Here is a 16,222-nt window from a genome sequence, read left to right as displayed (position 1 = left end):
CCACATCCATTTGGTAAGTTTTCGCGGTAAGTTTCATTACTTTGATCTTGTAGAAATTCTTTTTACATACTAAGTGTAGGTCTATATTCAGCAATGCCATTGCCGTACACTTTTATACATTTCGTCATTATTGTTTGACAACTGTTTGACAATATTGTAGTAATAAGTAATAACAACTCAAAACCTTAAAGTCCCACACTCCCGTGCACGTGATAAGATCATAGACCTTAGGCTAGTTGTTGACTTTAATTATCGTTAAAATTAGCAAGAGATTAAGCAATAAACAAAGACACTAAATGGATTAGAATATGGTCATTGACGAGGAATCATACAAAGCTTAACATTAAAATTGAGCATGAAATTTATTAACTCTTTAGATGTCTAGACAAACTACCGTTTTATAAAGATCTAGGCTACTATTAAGCAACAGGAGTTATAATAATTGTTATAATTTACTGGTTTGTCGTATAACGCAATTAATAACTAATATTTTATTGTTATTACTTTTATTATCATTTTTATTGTTGTGTTATGATATTGATACCATTATCATATTTTCATAATTTATATCATTAATTAATTGACTGATTCTATAAATCAGATGGACCGACAGTGAGGCAGTGTGGAACGGAGAAGTTGAATTATTGGTGGAAGATTAGATCTAAAAATCATTTGGAATTATTTTGTTATAAATAGATGACAATAGTATTTTAGTGTAATACATGATAGCACTATTACATTTTACGTGAATATAGCAGCAGTGTAGATGTAGAAGATACTTATTTTAAGTTAAAAATGATATAGGAAGTTAAACATTAAAAATAAGAATCATATAATTGAAAAGAATACTGAAAGATGACAGCAAGTTAGACAGAGCGCACAGAGAGTAGAATAATATGCTCTATGATTCATTGGTAAAGATTAGAATTAATAAAGTATGAACATGATCAAAGGAACGAAAACTATGACATATATGATATGGATTATAATATGGAAGAAAGGACAAAGGTGAAAATGGGAGATTTAGGATAGAAGAGAGAATTGATAGAATGATATTATATGCAACTAGGGGATATATCGTTAGCGTCTGACTGTTTTAAGGAATTCATAAGAGCACATGGGCTATGTTTGATATTTAAGAATAGAAGACATTGCTCTAACAGCACTAGAAATAGAATCAGCAGAACATATTAGCCAGGATGATGGAGAAAAACATTGTCCGATAAAAAACGGCAATCAAGAAACGTAATCTTCTATCCTTAGATCTAGTGGTATACATGATATAGGTATTAGTATCAGAACCCGTGTCAGATCACGGAGCTTGATAGGTACATAGTTAGACTATGTAATGTAAATTTCCTTCGACAGGTTTGGGACGCCACAGATATGGACACAGATATGGACACAGGAAAATAAATGGAAAGGCGTAATCTTGTCTCCGTCAATTTTGTTTCTACCATTCCCTGTGTCAATAAACATTTTCCTCATGAACCCTCATCAACAGTAATCACCTATCAAGCGTTTTTCTTTCTCCATCTTCGTCAACAATGGCCTTCACAAACCGTCCTTATTAACAATCAACTTCGTCAACCATCTTCGCTTCGTTAAAAACTATCATCTGTCGAGTTTCCTTCCATCAATCCCTTCCGTCAATAACCTTCGTCAACAATCATCTTTTTCAACCACCCTCGTGAACAATAAAATTCGTCAACCACCCTCGTTAACAATCTTAACGTCCGTCAAGTTTTCTTCACCCACTCTCTTCGTCAACAATGATTTTTACCAACCACCCTCATCAACAATCAACTTTGTAAACCACCCTCGTCATAAACCTACGTCGTAGAACAACTTCGTTAACAATGTATCATCCGTCCAGTTTTCTTCCACCGCTTCCTTCGTCAACCATCTTCGTCAACAATCAACTTCGTCAACCACTCTCGTCAACAATCTGAACGTCCGTCAAGCTTTCTTCGCCCACTCTCTTCGTTAACAATGACCTTCACCAACCATCCTCATCAACAATCAACTTTGTAAACCACCCTCGTAAACCACCCTCGTAATAAACCAACGTCGTAGACCAACTTCGTTAACAATGTATCATCCGTCCAGTTTTCTTCCACCGCTTCTTTCGTCAACCATCTTCGTCAACAATCAAATTCGTCAACCACCCTTGTTAACGATCTTAAAGTCCGTCAAGTTTTCTTTGCCCTTTCTCTTCGTTAACAATGATCTTCACCAACCGCTCTCTTCAACAATCAACTTTGTAAACCACCCTCGTCCTAAACCAACTTCGTAGACCACCTTCTTTAACACTGTATCATCCGTCCAGTTCTCTTCAACCGCTTCCTTCGTTCGTCAACCTTCATCAACTATCAACTTCGTCAACCACTCTCCGACTCTCGTTAACAATCTGAACGTCAACAATGACTTTCGCCAACCATCCTCATCAACATTCAACTTTGTCAACCACTCTCGTCATAAACCTACTTCGTCGAACACCTTCATTAACAATGTATCATCCGTCAAGTTTTCTTCCACCGCTCCACAATCAAATTCGTCAACCACCCTCGTTAACAATCTTACCGTCCGTCAAGTTTTCTTCACACACTCTCTTCGTCAACAATGACTTTCACCAACCACTCTCGTTAACAATCAAAGTTCATCAACAACCAACTTCGTTCAACACCCTTGTCAACAATCTATCATCCATCAAGTTTTCTTCCATCATTGCCCTCGTCAACAATGGTCTTCACCAAACCATCTTCCTCAACTACCCACGATAGCAATCTTAACGTCCGTCAAGTTTTCCTCAACGACTTCCTTCGTCAATGATGACCTTCATCGACCACCCTCATCACTAGTCAGTGTATCAACACCCTAGTTTTCTTCTACCACTTCCTTCGTCTAAATCATCCGTCTTTGCTCATTCACCACCATCTTTGCCCACAATCAAACGTTCGTCACGTCGTCTTCCACCACCACCACCACCATCTTCAAACCCGTGGAGCAACAGTTTATCTTATAGAACTTGCTTATCCTTCGATCCCTGTCACAATTATGACGTAATTTTATTAAATTATTCATGAAGCCAAAACTAAGTAATCTGAAAACCCGGTATTATATTTCTTGTAGTTGTCGGATTATTGTACTCTTCTCACTTCAGTAATGACATTTACAGGGGATATTGATGACGAAGTGTTCAGCTGAATGGCCTTTGTTTTTTAATCCAACATATAAATTGTACATGTCACAATTTACAGTTAAATAATCATTTATATCATCTATAATCGACCGAGCAACAAGTCTTTTTGAATCTACCTCTAGCTTGGTCAACGATCTACCATCCGTCATGCATCAAGTCGCCTTCAATCTTGAACAATTTATCATTCTTCGTGCAACCGCAACCTTCGTCAAAAATCTAACATCCGTGGAGCAACAATTCGCCCATCCATTTACCGCTACCTTCGTCAAAAATCTAACATCCGTGGAGCAACAATTCGCCCATCCATTTACTGCTAGCTTTGTCAAAAATCTAACATCCGTGGAGCAACAATTCGCCTATCCATTTACCGCTACCTTCGTCAAAAATCTAAGATCCGTGGAGCAACAATTCGCCAATCCATCTACCACTAGTTTGGTCAACGATCTACCATCCGCCATGCAACAACGCACAAGTTTCAATGCACAGTTTGGTCTTAGGTCATTTAAGTTTTCAATATTTATCTAATTGATAATGAATATTTGTAAGAAATGCAACAAGTCTACACCTACCATTCGTCGAGCAACAAGTCGCCTTTCCGTCTGCCACTAGTTTGGTAAGCAATTTATCACATATCACACAAGTCGCCTTCCATCCACCACTAGGTTGGTCAACAAGTTATCATCGGCCGAGCAACAAGTCTCCTTGAATCTACCAATGGCTTCATCAACAATCTACTATCGCTCATGCAACTAATTTGATTTCATCTACTACTAGCTTGATCAAGAAATCTTCCACTCGCCATGCAACATGTCACCTTTCAACTACCACTTGTTTGGTCAACGATCTTCCATCCGCCGTGAAACAAGTCACCTTTCATCTACCACTAGCTTCATGTACTGTTCCTCATGTAACTGCGCACCTTCCTTCCATCAACTGCTAGCATCTTCAACAATCTTCCATCCGCCACGCAACGAGTCACCTTTCATCTACCACTAGCTTCGTTAATAATCTACTATTCCTCGTGTAACTACGCACCTTCCATCTACTGCTAGCATCTTCAACAATCTTCCATCCGCCATGCAGCAAGTCACCTTTCATCTACCACTAGCTTCGTTAATAATGTACTATTCCTCGTGTAACTACGCACCTTCCATCTACTGCTAGCATCTTCAACAATCTTCCATCCGCCGTGCTACAAGTCACCTTTCATCTACCACTAGCTTTGTTAATAATGTACTATTCCTCATGTAACTACGCACATTTCATCTACCGCAAACATCTTCAACAATCTACCATCCGCCATGCTACAAGTCACCTTTCATCTATCACCTTGTTTGGTCAAACATCTTCCATCCGCGATGATCCGCCAGGCCACTATTCACCTTTCATCTACTACTAGCTTCGTTATGTAACAACACATATTTCATCTAACATTTGCTTCGTCAACAATCTACCTTCCGTCGAGCAACAAGTCGCCATCCATCTACCACTAGCTTCGTCAACAATCTACAATACGCCAAGCTACAACTCGCCCCTCCATGTACCTCTAGCTTGGTCAATAGTCTTTAATTCGTAAGGAAATATATTGCATTTTCCACCTACTACTACCTTGGTCAACAATTTATCACTCGTCATTAACGGGTCGCCTTTCATCCATCAGTGTCTACCGCGACCTTGGGCAACAAACTATTATCCACTGAGCAACAAATTGCCCTTCCATCTATCACATGTTTCATCAATAATCTATGAAATCACAGGTAAGATATACTACAATTATGTCACAGGTAGGTGATAACAGTTTTTAAATGATTTGGTTATCATACGACGGAAATACTTACATTTGCTTCTTTAAGGTTTGCACAGGCAATAAATCATCATAGGCCGTTAAAGGCCAATTCCTTTCATGAAATACTTTTTTCTTCTATCATTTCCATCAAACAAGATTTAGATAATGGAAAAAAAAAATTGATTTTGATCTGTATGATAACACAAGTAGGGGGTACTGTTGCGATAAAATATCAAACATACATTCTGGCATGTCTATTCAACGTTTTCTCAGATTGGAATATACTGAGAGAGGTAAGATCTAATGAGCAAATTAAAGGGTTTTTTTTTGTCCCATACGTTACCAACATCATCAACATTCTTATAGTGTAGTATACCCAATAATTATGAAGTTGATAGCACTATAACTGGGATAAGACTAAATAACAACTAAAATGACTTTCATAATATTGATATTTTGTGTATTTCTTTCTATTCTTGGTAACTAACGGGACAGCAAATTACAAAACACTCTGGACTTGTCTTAATGTCATGCTTTATCGATATTGAGAAGTGTTTAATATTCAGGTGAAAACGACAGATGTGATGGCGACAATGATCACGGCGATGACGGGGGTGACGATGGAGCAACACAGTAAAACGGGCTGAGACACAACCGTTCCCTGAAGTACGGACGGTGTTAAACTTGATTTTTAACCAGCTTTTGTGAGTAACAAACAACCCAGTATGAAACACGGTAGTTGCAAATTTATATTCATGAGCTCAGCTGTTTGATGTGTTCTGTTATGTCTATGCAGATTATGCGATGATTTACATCAAAAAATTAGAGCTTAATACACGATATGTGTACTCTTACTGGAACTACAACTTTTCTCAAAATCACGACATTGACTACTACAACTTTACAATACCTCTATCATAATTGAAAAAGTAATTAATTGGTTGATTGAATGGTTTAGAATACTGAAATTTGTAGCCTGTAGGCTGAATTGCACTGAGTTGATAATAATGCAAAAAGGTAATTTTTAGATACATACATATACCAATATTTGAATTATTATGACAATTAAGAGATAGTTGAATTCATTATTCCTGCTGTAAATCATTCTTGTACTAAATTTTCCCATTTTATTTTACATTAAATGCTAATAATAATCACGTCGACTGCTTTGGTTTCTTCCACATTCATCTCCACAGCTTTGATTTCCATTTAACAGTGCTGCTATTTTTCTTACCAGTATAACACTTGTGCTACAAATAACATTATGTTTTGCTCTAAATTGTGCATCATATGAAAATTGTGTACGTTGGATACAAATATTGTTTTCTTTATTTATGATACTAACCGCTAACACCGCAAATGTATTTTTGTTTCTATATTTTTTTGAGTTACATATTTTTGCCTTTTGAATAACATATCTGAGATGGTTTTTGTTTGTTATTATCTGTCACTACTTTGATTAATTTTCATATTTTGAACTTGTTTTTTAGTTTCGTTAAATGTATATAAGATACCTTTGTCTGTTTTTGTTACCTTTTACTATGCATGTGTGCTGTTGGTGATCTAGTGAGTTTATTCTTACAACACCACTTATTCTCCTCCTCCCTCTAGCTCCTCTTACTCCTTCTCCTCGTCTTCCTCCTCCTACCGCTGCTGCCATTGTCTTTGATGATGAAATGCTGCTGCCATGCACTGCTGCCACTGCTGCTGCCACTGCTGCTGCCGTGCAATGCTGCTGCTGCCACTGCGGCTGCCACTGCTGCTGCCATGCTATGCTGCTGCTTCCATTGCGGCTGCCACTGCTGCTGCCATGCAATGCCGCTGTTGCTGCCGCTGTTGCTGCCACTGCTGCTGCCATGCTATGCTGCTGCTTCCATTGCGGCTGCCACTGCTGCTGCCATGCAATGCCGCTGTTGCTGCCACTGCTGCTGCCACTGCAGCTCTCATGCAATGCTGCTGCTGCTGCCACTGCTGCTGCCACTGCCGCTGCCACTGCTGTTGCTGCCAATGATGCGGCCTTTTCCTCTGATGTTTCTGCTTTTAACAGAGGTATAGCAACCTTTCAATTTGATGATCAATAAATTATCCACATTATATAGTTTTCAATTCAATTCGTATTCATTCAATATGTATTTATCAATATGTATTTATCCATTTAATTATTTCTCCATCATCAACAGAGCTTTCGTTTTTCCAACTGAGGTCCTCGATTATTCTAACAAAAATTACCATTGATATTATTTCGCCAATGTTTTTTCTTTCTCATTTTATTATTTTACTAACACGGGGTCATGCTGCTACCTTCCCGTGGTGATCCTGTTATGTGCAAGGGGTGTCGCTAGAAGGGCAGGGGGGGGGGGGGCAAATTTTTGTCGACAAGAAGCCATAACTTTTAAACAAACAAACGAGCATAAAATTGAATCAGATATTCTAATTTGTTGACAGATTTTCAAAAAAACAATTTATAAGGAAGAAAATGAAATTCATCAAGTTGTTAGGAGTTGCCAGCAAGGTTTTAATGGTGTCACATCCCACACGCTCTTCTGGCGACGCCCTGGCTTTGCACTACTGAAGTAGCAATTAATATAATTGATTTTAAACCAAACGCGATCATAATTATGTTCCATACTCTTTTGATGTTTCATGTTTTGTACAGATTTGAAAGTCCAAACTATTTTGTCGTATGTTACAGCAAAAATAACCAATTACCTTGAACAGTGTAGTACCCTATATCATATGATCATATTAGGTTGTATATTCTCATGATTCTCGGGATTGAGGGGTGGGGGGGGGGGGGGCTTCGACCTTATTCTAAAGAATTTGATCACCGGACAGCCGAATTTCTTCAACCCTTGATGAGGAGACCAAAGCGTTTTGGTGTGGTCTAGCGCCGTCTCGCGTTAAAAACATTATAATGACAAGTACCTGTTCATGTGATGATAAATAGACCAGTTAAAATATGTATAAAAGTTTTCTGCACGCTACATACATGGCAACATTCAACCCTCAAAGAAGCGGTGTGTTGAAGTGGTCTAGCGCCATCTCTAGTTTTAAACATTATATTATTTTGTGATATGTCACATTTATTTCTTTTCATCCCTTCCACTCCCGTAACTCCCCCCCCCCCCCCAACCTCTGGGAATTTCTCCCCTTCCCCTCTCTCTTTTATTCTCTTCCCTCTCTTTCTCTTTCCCTGTCTCTTCCTTCATTCACACACTAACTCATTGAAATATACAAAATATTAAATAGTGATAACTTTATTTTTGCATATAACACATACAAAAAAATATATACAAATTAATATTAAATAAAGATATGATCTCAAACATGCGGAAATCGTCCAGAAGTGGGCAGGGTTTAATGCAGGCTTCTTGATCATCTGTGATAGACATGTTCAAAATAGTCCATAAGGGGGCTTTTCACCACACAAATACTGAAATACAAGGTACGGCTGTTAAATTCCATTAGTCACAGTAATAACATTCAAATTTCTGTGGTTATTCAATCAGAGAGAGTGGCTGTTCTTTTAACCTGTTGACTACTGATTTATCTAATTCCCATAGACTTAACACAGGGACCACCAGGTTCCTGTAAGCAATGGGTTAAACAGACCAACAGCCTAAGAACAAACCGTCAGAAAAATTGACAGGAGGCCAGCAAGACCAAATGTTGGCCATGTCACCTCTCAATCTAGCAGGCCATCGGTCTCAAGAGTGAGAAAACTTTACAGAAGGTCCAATCGGACTGGGCTGTGGCAAAATATGAGGTAAAATGAGCTTTCTCTCGTTTCCCAATCAAAATGAGTCCTGTAAATAAAGTCAAAGCTTAAAAGTCACTTTACTGTGTAAATTGCATGCTTTACATCAAAATGCGTAAGAAAGAATATGCATGAGAGATGCATGAACACATATTTAAAACATTCTACATACAAATATAAAAATTCACAATTCAGTACTGGCAAGAGTTTTACATCGACATGATATGCATGCTGTAGTTTAAGTTTGCTCTTAATGCATAATCTTTGTAACATTAACAAAAACTTCTCCATGAGTATGTCAGAAAATTATGTTGGCTCCTAAAAATATCTAAACAGGAGGACGTTATTTCCCCCAGAATACAGCTCTGTCAATCTCATAATTCTCTTATATTTCTCCATAATGAGCAAGGTGTAATTGTTGAAACATGATTAAATGTATGCTCATCAAAAAAGACAGCAACGTAGTCATTAACAATATATCTATATATTCTAATTTCAAGTTACAAGTGTAAGGCAAAAATTCATACTTTCAAGTTTCAACAGTTAATTCTTCAATCAATTTAATAAAACATAGGCCTACATATATGAGGTAAAATATTGTCCACAGATCTCTTCAATGATTCATGATTTTGACATTTAATATATTCAAAGAATTTAATTTCAATGATATCAGTATACCTTTGTTCATGCATTTTGATCACTTCATTACAACTATGAATTTTGCTCAGTTACATGAAAACAATGTTGATATAAATATGATTAGATTCCTTCAGTTATTATTGTAGTATTTAAATCACTACTTTCCTGTAAACAAACACAAAACTACTTTATTATATGTAAACTCAATTCAAGGGGTGCTTTAGTTTTCTCTTACATAGATTGGGCAATGATAAGTTAATTTGAAAAACATAAAATCTAGTCAGGAAATATTGATGTTTGTCATCTTTGTTCTATCCAAGATATCATAACGTAACAGAAGATTTGATTTGAAGGCCATAATTCTGAAATCTTGTTTCTATGTTCCAAATTAAAGTAGAATATAGTAAACAATCAAAATCATATAAATTTCAATTTTGTTACTAAGAATATTCTTAAAGCGATTGCATAGGTCTATAAACTTGTTTCACACCAAGACTTAATCATATGTTACATAGTTTACTAGTAGCCATTTCGCTATTCTCCCAGTAAACTATGTAATCATATGTTACATAGTTTACTAGTAGCCATTTCGCTATTCTCCCAGTAAACTTAATGTCAGCAGTTTCATTTAAGACAAGGCAGACCATTTTCGGGACCCCTCATTCTGTGCCTAACAGAAGGGTGTTAGCACAAAATTTGTTTTGTTACAGACCCAGAAGAAGATTAGCAGATGAAATGTTAATTTGATGGGAAGGGAATTCACATGCTTGTGCCCTTGGTAAGTACAGACACACAACATCATATGCATGTAATACACATTGCGACTGCATGCTTACAAAATTTACATTATCTGCTCCGCCCACGATGACTTAACACTTACATTTGGACATCTGCTCTTCATATCTTCTTTTGATCTCACTGCTCCAATCCTGATGCCAATGATACACTGTCCCTTCTGTATCACTGGTCTTGACATTAAGCCCGTATCATAACTTGTTCATTCAACATAAACAAAATGATGCAGACACTCTCCCAATTTCAGCGGACATACACAAAGTGTCTTTGATATCTAAAGTAGTCTTTTCAAAGGGTCACCTGAAAGGGAGCACCTCTCATGTTTGCTCTTGTTTTGCTCTCGTCCTCTCTCGTTTGCCTGAAGATGATGCAGATGATAAAACGAAACCTTGCCTGGCCATCCTCTCTACATGGATCTTATCAACTACAAAGTTCTGGAAGTGAAAAAAACAAATGATTATTTTTCACATCATTTACCTTAATCCTAAGAGAAAACAAAAAATATATGATGGCAATAAAACCGGTATTAAATGCAGATTGAACAAATGTGTCATAAAACATAAAAATGAGATTTGAATCTGATTTGGAAGTACATCATGCAATGTGATCTGAATATGACTTAACCAATTCACTAAGCCATGCTAAGCAAAATGTTAGCTTAATCCAAGGACTAAATTTATATAGGTGCAGGGGCTTGTTGCAAGAATGTATCATAAAAATTGGTTCATAGATTACATTTGCAAACTGTGTATATGTTTCAAAATGTGTTTTTAACATCGGTTTGTTGGAAATATCAACAGACATATATGGTTGTGGTAGTTTCTTGCAAAATTGAGCCAAGTAATTCCCTTTCAAAGAGGTTGTCTTACCATGATCAAGTGAAGCTTCTCTTCATAGCCTAACGTCTCGAGAGGCTCGTCATGTTTCTTGTGACACTTATCCACCAGATTGTTGATTGCCATTTTTATCCTACCCAAAGTCTCACTCTAGGAAATGAAATGAGAAAAATATGGGAATGATGATGATCGATGAAAATAAATACAATAATAGTTATAAATGTCACAGATAATGATGATTACGATATGATGATGATCATGATCATGATAACCATGATGATACTGATGTCAATACAGCAACAATGACACAGATAAATAATAACAAAAGAATGATTTAAAAAAAGTATATTAAAGGTAAAGACCAGTTTTAGAAACGCCCCCCTCTCAAAAAATGAAATGGAAGCTCTTATTACCAATCATGTGAAAGAATATGTTTTGACTAATTCGTGATCATACAAATTTTGCTGAGAAATCGCCTGCTAATTGATATATTAGGTACATTATTATATCTATTTGGACCTGATAAATATAACGCACATGTTGCGCACGTGTCGCGTAGTCCCATATACATCTTTATGTGTACAGTGCTTGTACCTTTACCAAGACTGGGCCAAATTTCTTATCATTTTGATGATTCCAGAACCTTGCAGTACACACCAATACTTATATGCTAGATGATTAACCTTTTCTGATCGATTCCACAAGGTTTCTTTCACAATGCAATCGCATGACCAGAACTGGTCTTTATCTTCAATCAAAATTAAAATAATGATTGATATTGAATGCTGTGAAAACAACTGAAACCAGACAGCAAGTCAGAACTGTCTTGGGGTATTAAAGTGTACATGACCTTATCCTGGTATTAGTTGTCAAGGGGGTGGGAGTTTTGTCATTTATGAAGTTTTCTGGACTTAATATGATAACAGTAATCATATATTACACTGGCTTATATAGCCTCACTGTACTGATACGACACTAGATCATTCATAAAATTATTTTCACTTCTAGTTTCTGTTTCTCACATATAAAATAACCTGTATCTTCTAGCTCACTCACATGGTCTCTGTAAGAGAAGGCATCATTGAAGATCACCTCCTCAAGCTCAGCATTCATATCAACCCTCTCCTCCTGCAAATGCTGCATCTCTGCTAGGTCCTTGTTGATCACCTGATTGGGAAGAGCACAGAGCACAGAGGTCAAAGGTCACATGAGGGTCAAAGGTCACATAAGGGTCAAAATAGAATTCAGGCAATGATTCATCCATGTGACATCAAAGAATTTCAGAGGATATTTCAATCTTTCAAGCAGAGAAATGAGCCAGAATGCTCATGAACTTGCATGAAAACTGCATTTCCCCGCTAGACTGAATAGCTGATTATCTAAGGTTATTATGGGAAGGTGCGAGCATCTTCATATGAAATGTTAAGAGCTTGAAGGGCATAAACTCACAATATTTAAACAGACCTAATGCCCTTATGCATGGCACTAAAAAAGAGATGTAGCATAAGGATGTTCGGACCATATGACGAATCATGATGTAAGGCCATAAATACACACTAAAGGTGATGAATACAAATATTAATCAGTTTACGTTATAAACAATCTTTAACATTTTGTATTCTGAAACAGATCACAACAGCACATTTATTGGAATTTGAATTATTTTCTTTATATTTCAATCTTCATTACACTCAAAATATAAAAGCAGATTTTTAGAGTTACAGTCAGAGCAAGGCAGAGTTACAAAGAAACAAAATGGCTGCCACAGTGAACAACACCTGCAAGAGGTGTCATCATATTGATGGGTTTTACGATGACAGGAAAAGGAGGAGATATCTAAATGATTGGAGGAAGTCAGGCAGGTGTTTTGACTCGAGCAGTGTGAGGGTAGTTAATTGGCGGACTTGCAAATTGATTTTCATGCAACGAAGTGACAGTGTGAAGTCAACAGGCTCTCGTATGCTTGTATGATGGTTGATTTTGAAAGTTTTGAATTGTAATGGTATTTTGACATACATTGATTGACCTCGGTCACACTTTGCATGCATGAGTTAGCATGGCAATCGATAATTATTGTCAGAAAAATAGAAAGAAATGTGAAGCATCTAATGATCTATGTGGTACTTCACCTGCTTTATTAATCTATCATGCATAGAAAAAAATTGTCAGGTTAGATGAAGTCAAGAATAAATGTTGTTGAATAAGTGCTCCTGTGAAGTATGTTAATTAAACATGTGCCAGTAGCCCTTATTATTATACTGTCACAGTTTAAAACTTGAAGTTTATTATTGTCAATACCAGGTTTTGGGGGTCAAATTGATAAAATGCCTGGTACTGATTCCTGAAGAAATAATCACCGTTAAGAATTTGGACGATGCGGAGACAGAAACATGTCGCATGACTGTAACACAAGAACTTTCAAAATCGTCAAATCCATTATTCTTCAAATATAAATCTGTTTGAACAACCATTCACACTGTTTTGACTAGCACATAATATTTTTGTTTTTAAATGGACTCTTACCAGTATGCTTTGATCGTGTTTGTACTTGAGCTCGTCTAGGTGAAGGTTGTTCTCGTCCACCTCGTCATACATGGACTGGACTCTGTTGACCAGGGAATCATTGGTAAAGCTCAACGTCCGATGTCTGTCCATGATGCTTCTCAACATGTCATCGTTAACTTCCAAGTAGTCTGTATTAACAAAAAGAATAATGATAGTAATAATAAAAGTTACTTTAAGTGTCTCTATCCATTCACTATCCCTGCTTTAAGACTAGTTGCAGTAAACAAGTGCCTGTACAAGAGGAGAAGAAAGCAACTCAAAGTGTTAAACAATTGTTGACATTCAAGAGGGTACATGTACTTTATATATATATAAACATATACTTTACATGTACTTTACATGTACATGTACTTTATATATATATATATATATATAAACATATACTTTACATGTACTTTACATGTACATGTACTTTATACATATATATATATATATATAAACATCTGACTTAAAATAGAACAGATCATTCTCTACAATATCTTTCTAATCACTTAATGAAATATTTAGCGGAAGGCAAATGCACAATTCTGAAATGATACTTACTTTCTGGAATGTTGTCTAGTACTTTCATGAGGAATTCTTCAAACTTTTTGTATTGCTTGATCTTCTCATTCAGTTTGTTGTGTCTGTAAAGCAAAAGAATAACAATTAATATCAAGTGGATGATAAAATGATGGTAACTTATGACATAAAATAGCTTGGACTTTCCCAGGTATGTCGATTGTCCTAAAAAAATTGAAATTATGACAAGTAAATAAGTTGCTTTTTGTATGTGCAAAAAGCTGACTATGTACATATATACTTATAAAAACATCTGCCCAAGCACAAAGAGCTGTGTCTTTTCCATACAACTGCAAAATGATGTACGTTTGAAAAATAAAAAACTCTTCACTAACATAAAAGATAACAGTTTTCAGAACGCAAACCCTTGAATAGTTACCTTGTTTTTAGCTCTTCCAACTGTTCACGAAGTAGTTCATATTCTGATTGTTTCTGCTCTTTCACTTTGAGTTCCTGCTGATATTTATGGATCGCTCTTCTCCTCTTGGCTTCCGTCTCTGAGATGAATTTATCAAACTTTTCCACTCTGTCCTTCATCTGTGGAGAAGATTATGGATCACATTTGTGAATACATCTCAAACATTAACTAATGCCCTTCTGACTCTCAGCATACAATATTATGTTTTCAAAATGCCTATGTTTACATTGTATGTAACACCAATGGGAAACAAATTACTGTATTATTAAATATATGCAATGAAACTTGAATCTTGAATCAGTTATATTACCAATATAATGAGAACTAACATTTCCTTTCTTACCAACATTTTCATTTGGTTCCATATCTCCGAGGAGTATTCCAATACTTTGAATGAAATGACGACACTTGCAATATTGCCTAGTGTAGACATACTTACCAACTGTTGTTTTTTCTGTAAGTCCACTCTCTTCTTCTCACACTCTTCCATCCGCTTTTGGAACTGGATGCGTTTGGTGCGGAGTTCTTGCGTGACATCGTCGACCTCTACTTCTCGTTTCAGGAGCAGAGTCTTCTGTAACGTGTTGAGTCCATTCTCTATCAGCTTACCTGCAGACTGTGTGAGTAGGGAGAGACAGGATGTCACTCATTGTCATGAGAAATAATAAGCCAAAAATGAATAGTATTTTTTTTCTCTTTCACGCTTTTACCCAAATTTACATAATGCCTGATTATTCTTCTACTAGGCTCCTTTGCACAGGAAAAATAAAATCACACATACCTAATTATACAACAAAATATATTATAAAATGTAAGCATATAAATATATCCATTCCTTTTCTTTTCAGATGTATATTTTTTTTAATTGTAAAAGATGACTTACCTCTTTAACAATGGGATATCTGTTGACGTTATCATCTTCTTCATCACTGTAAAATAAAAGTGGAATAAAAACGTATGTATTGATAAGATTATTCACTGATATTTGTCTCACTTTATTAAAAATAATATAATCTAATATATAAAATATATAATATATACAAAAAAATGAACCCCCTCCCTCAAGACTCCCACCAAAAATAGAACACATGATGGAAATTTGTTACATATTTGTTTACACATGCAGCTGTCTGTATTTGATGTGTGTTGCTTCAACCAGCCTTCATACAGTCTTAGCCCAATCACGATACCAAAATACATTTGCTTACATCTCGCCGGGCTCAGGCTCGATTAGTCTATCTCTCAGTATACAGTCACAGTACAGCTACACATAACCTGGCCAGAAGTGCCGGCTTCAGCCGTCTACAGATCGTGCATGCATGAGCGATGTTTATATTAATGTACACACATCAAATAGTATATTCCGACCTTTTCAAGAGTCATGATAGACCTATGATGGAAGCAATAATAAAATTAGACTACAAACTTACCCTCGCTCTCCAAGCTGCGTCACAAAAACACTTTGTTTCTGGGGCTCAAGTTCCAGTTTATAGGGAAAACTCGTCGTTTCGGAAGCCGCCATCCTTATTTATTTCTAGTCTACTTTGGTTTTCATCGGCTTTGGTGCATTGTCCTTTACACACGTAGAACAGCGATATCGCTGTATACTGCATATGCATGCATGTACCTGTTCGCTAGATTCAATTACGTATGCAAATGAACT

General features: G+C 36.4%; 2 protein-coding genes across 2 annotated transcripts; both read right to left on the bottom strand.

Moving 5' to 3' along the window:
• Window positions 1-5,550: 5,550 nt before the first annotated feature.
• LOC115929508 lies at window positions 5,551-10,360 on the bottom strand. Its single transcript, XM_030998580.1, has 3 exons — window positions 10,265-10,360; window positions 6,610-7,047; window positions 5,551-5,649 (listed from the first exon to the last, which is right to left on the bottom strand). Exons 1-3 carry the CDS (start codon window positions 10,358-10,360, stop codon window positions 5,551-5,553), a joined length of 633 nt encoding a protein of 210 aa, XP_030854440.1.
• LOC100893219 (coiled-coil domain-containing protein 42 homolog) lies at window positions 9,941-16,222 on the bottom strand. The gene is made up of 9 exons (XM_030999571.1): window positions 15,990-16,222; window positions 15,443-15,488; window positions 14,999-15,175; window positions 14,521-14,678; window positions 14,124-14,206; window positions 13,539-13,708; window positions 12,072-12,182; window positions 11,049-11,165; window positions 9,941-10,613 (listed from the first exon to the last, which is right to left on the bottom strand). Exons 1-9 carry the CDS (start codon window positions 16,079-16,081, stop codon window positions 10,497-10,499), a joined length of 1,071 nt encoding a protein of 356 aa, XP_030855431.1. The 5' UTR covers window positions 16,082-16,222; the 3' UTR covers window positions 9,941-10,496.

The sequence above is a fragment of the Strongylocentrotus purpuratus genome, unplaced genomic scaffold, assembly GCF_000002235.5.
Source record: "Strongylocentrotus purpuratus isolate Spur 01 unplaced genomic scaffold, Spur_5.0 spur5_scaffold_5, whole genome shotgun sequence".
Lineage (NCBI taxonomy): Eukaryota > Metazoa > Echinodermata > Echinoidea > Camarodonta > Strongylocentrotidae > Strongylocentrotus > Strongylocentrotus purpuratus.
The sequence above is the reverse complement of the archived record's forward strand: the minus strand, read 5'-3'. Positions and strand labels throughout refer to the sequence as shown.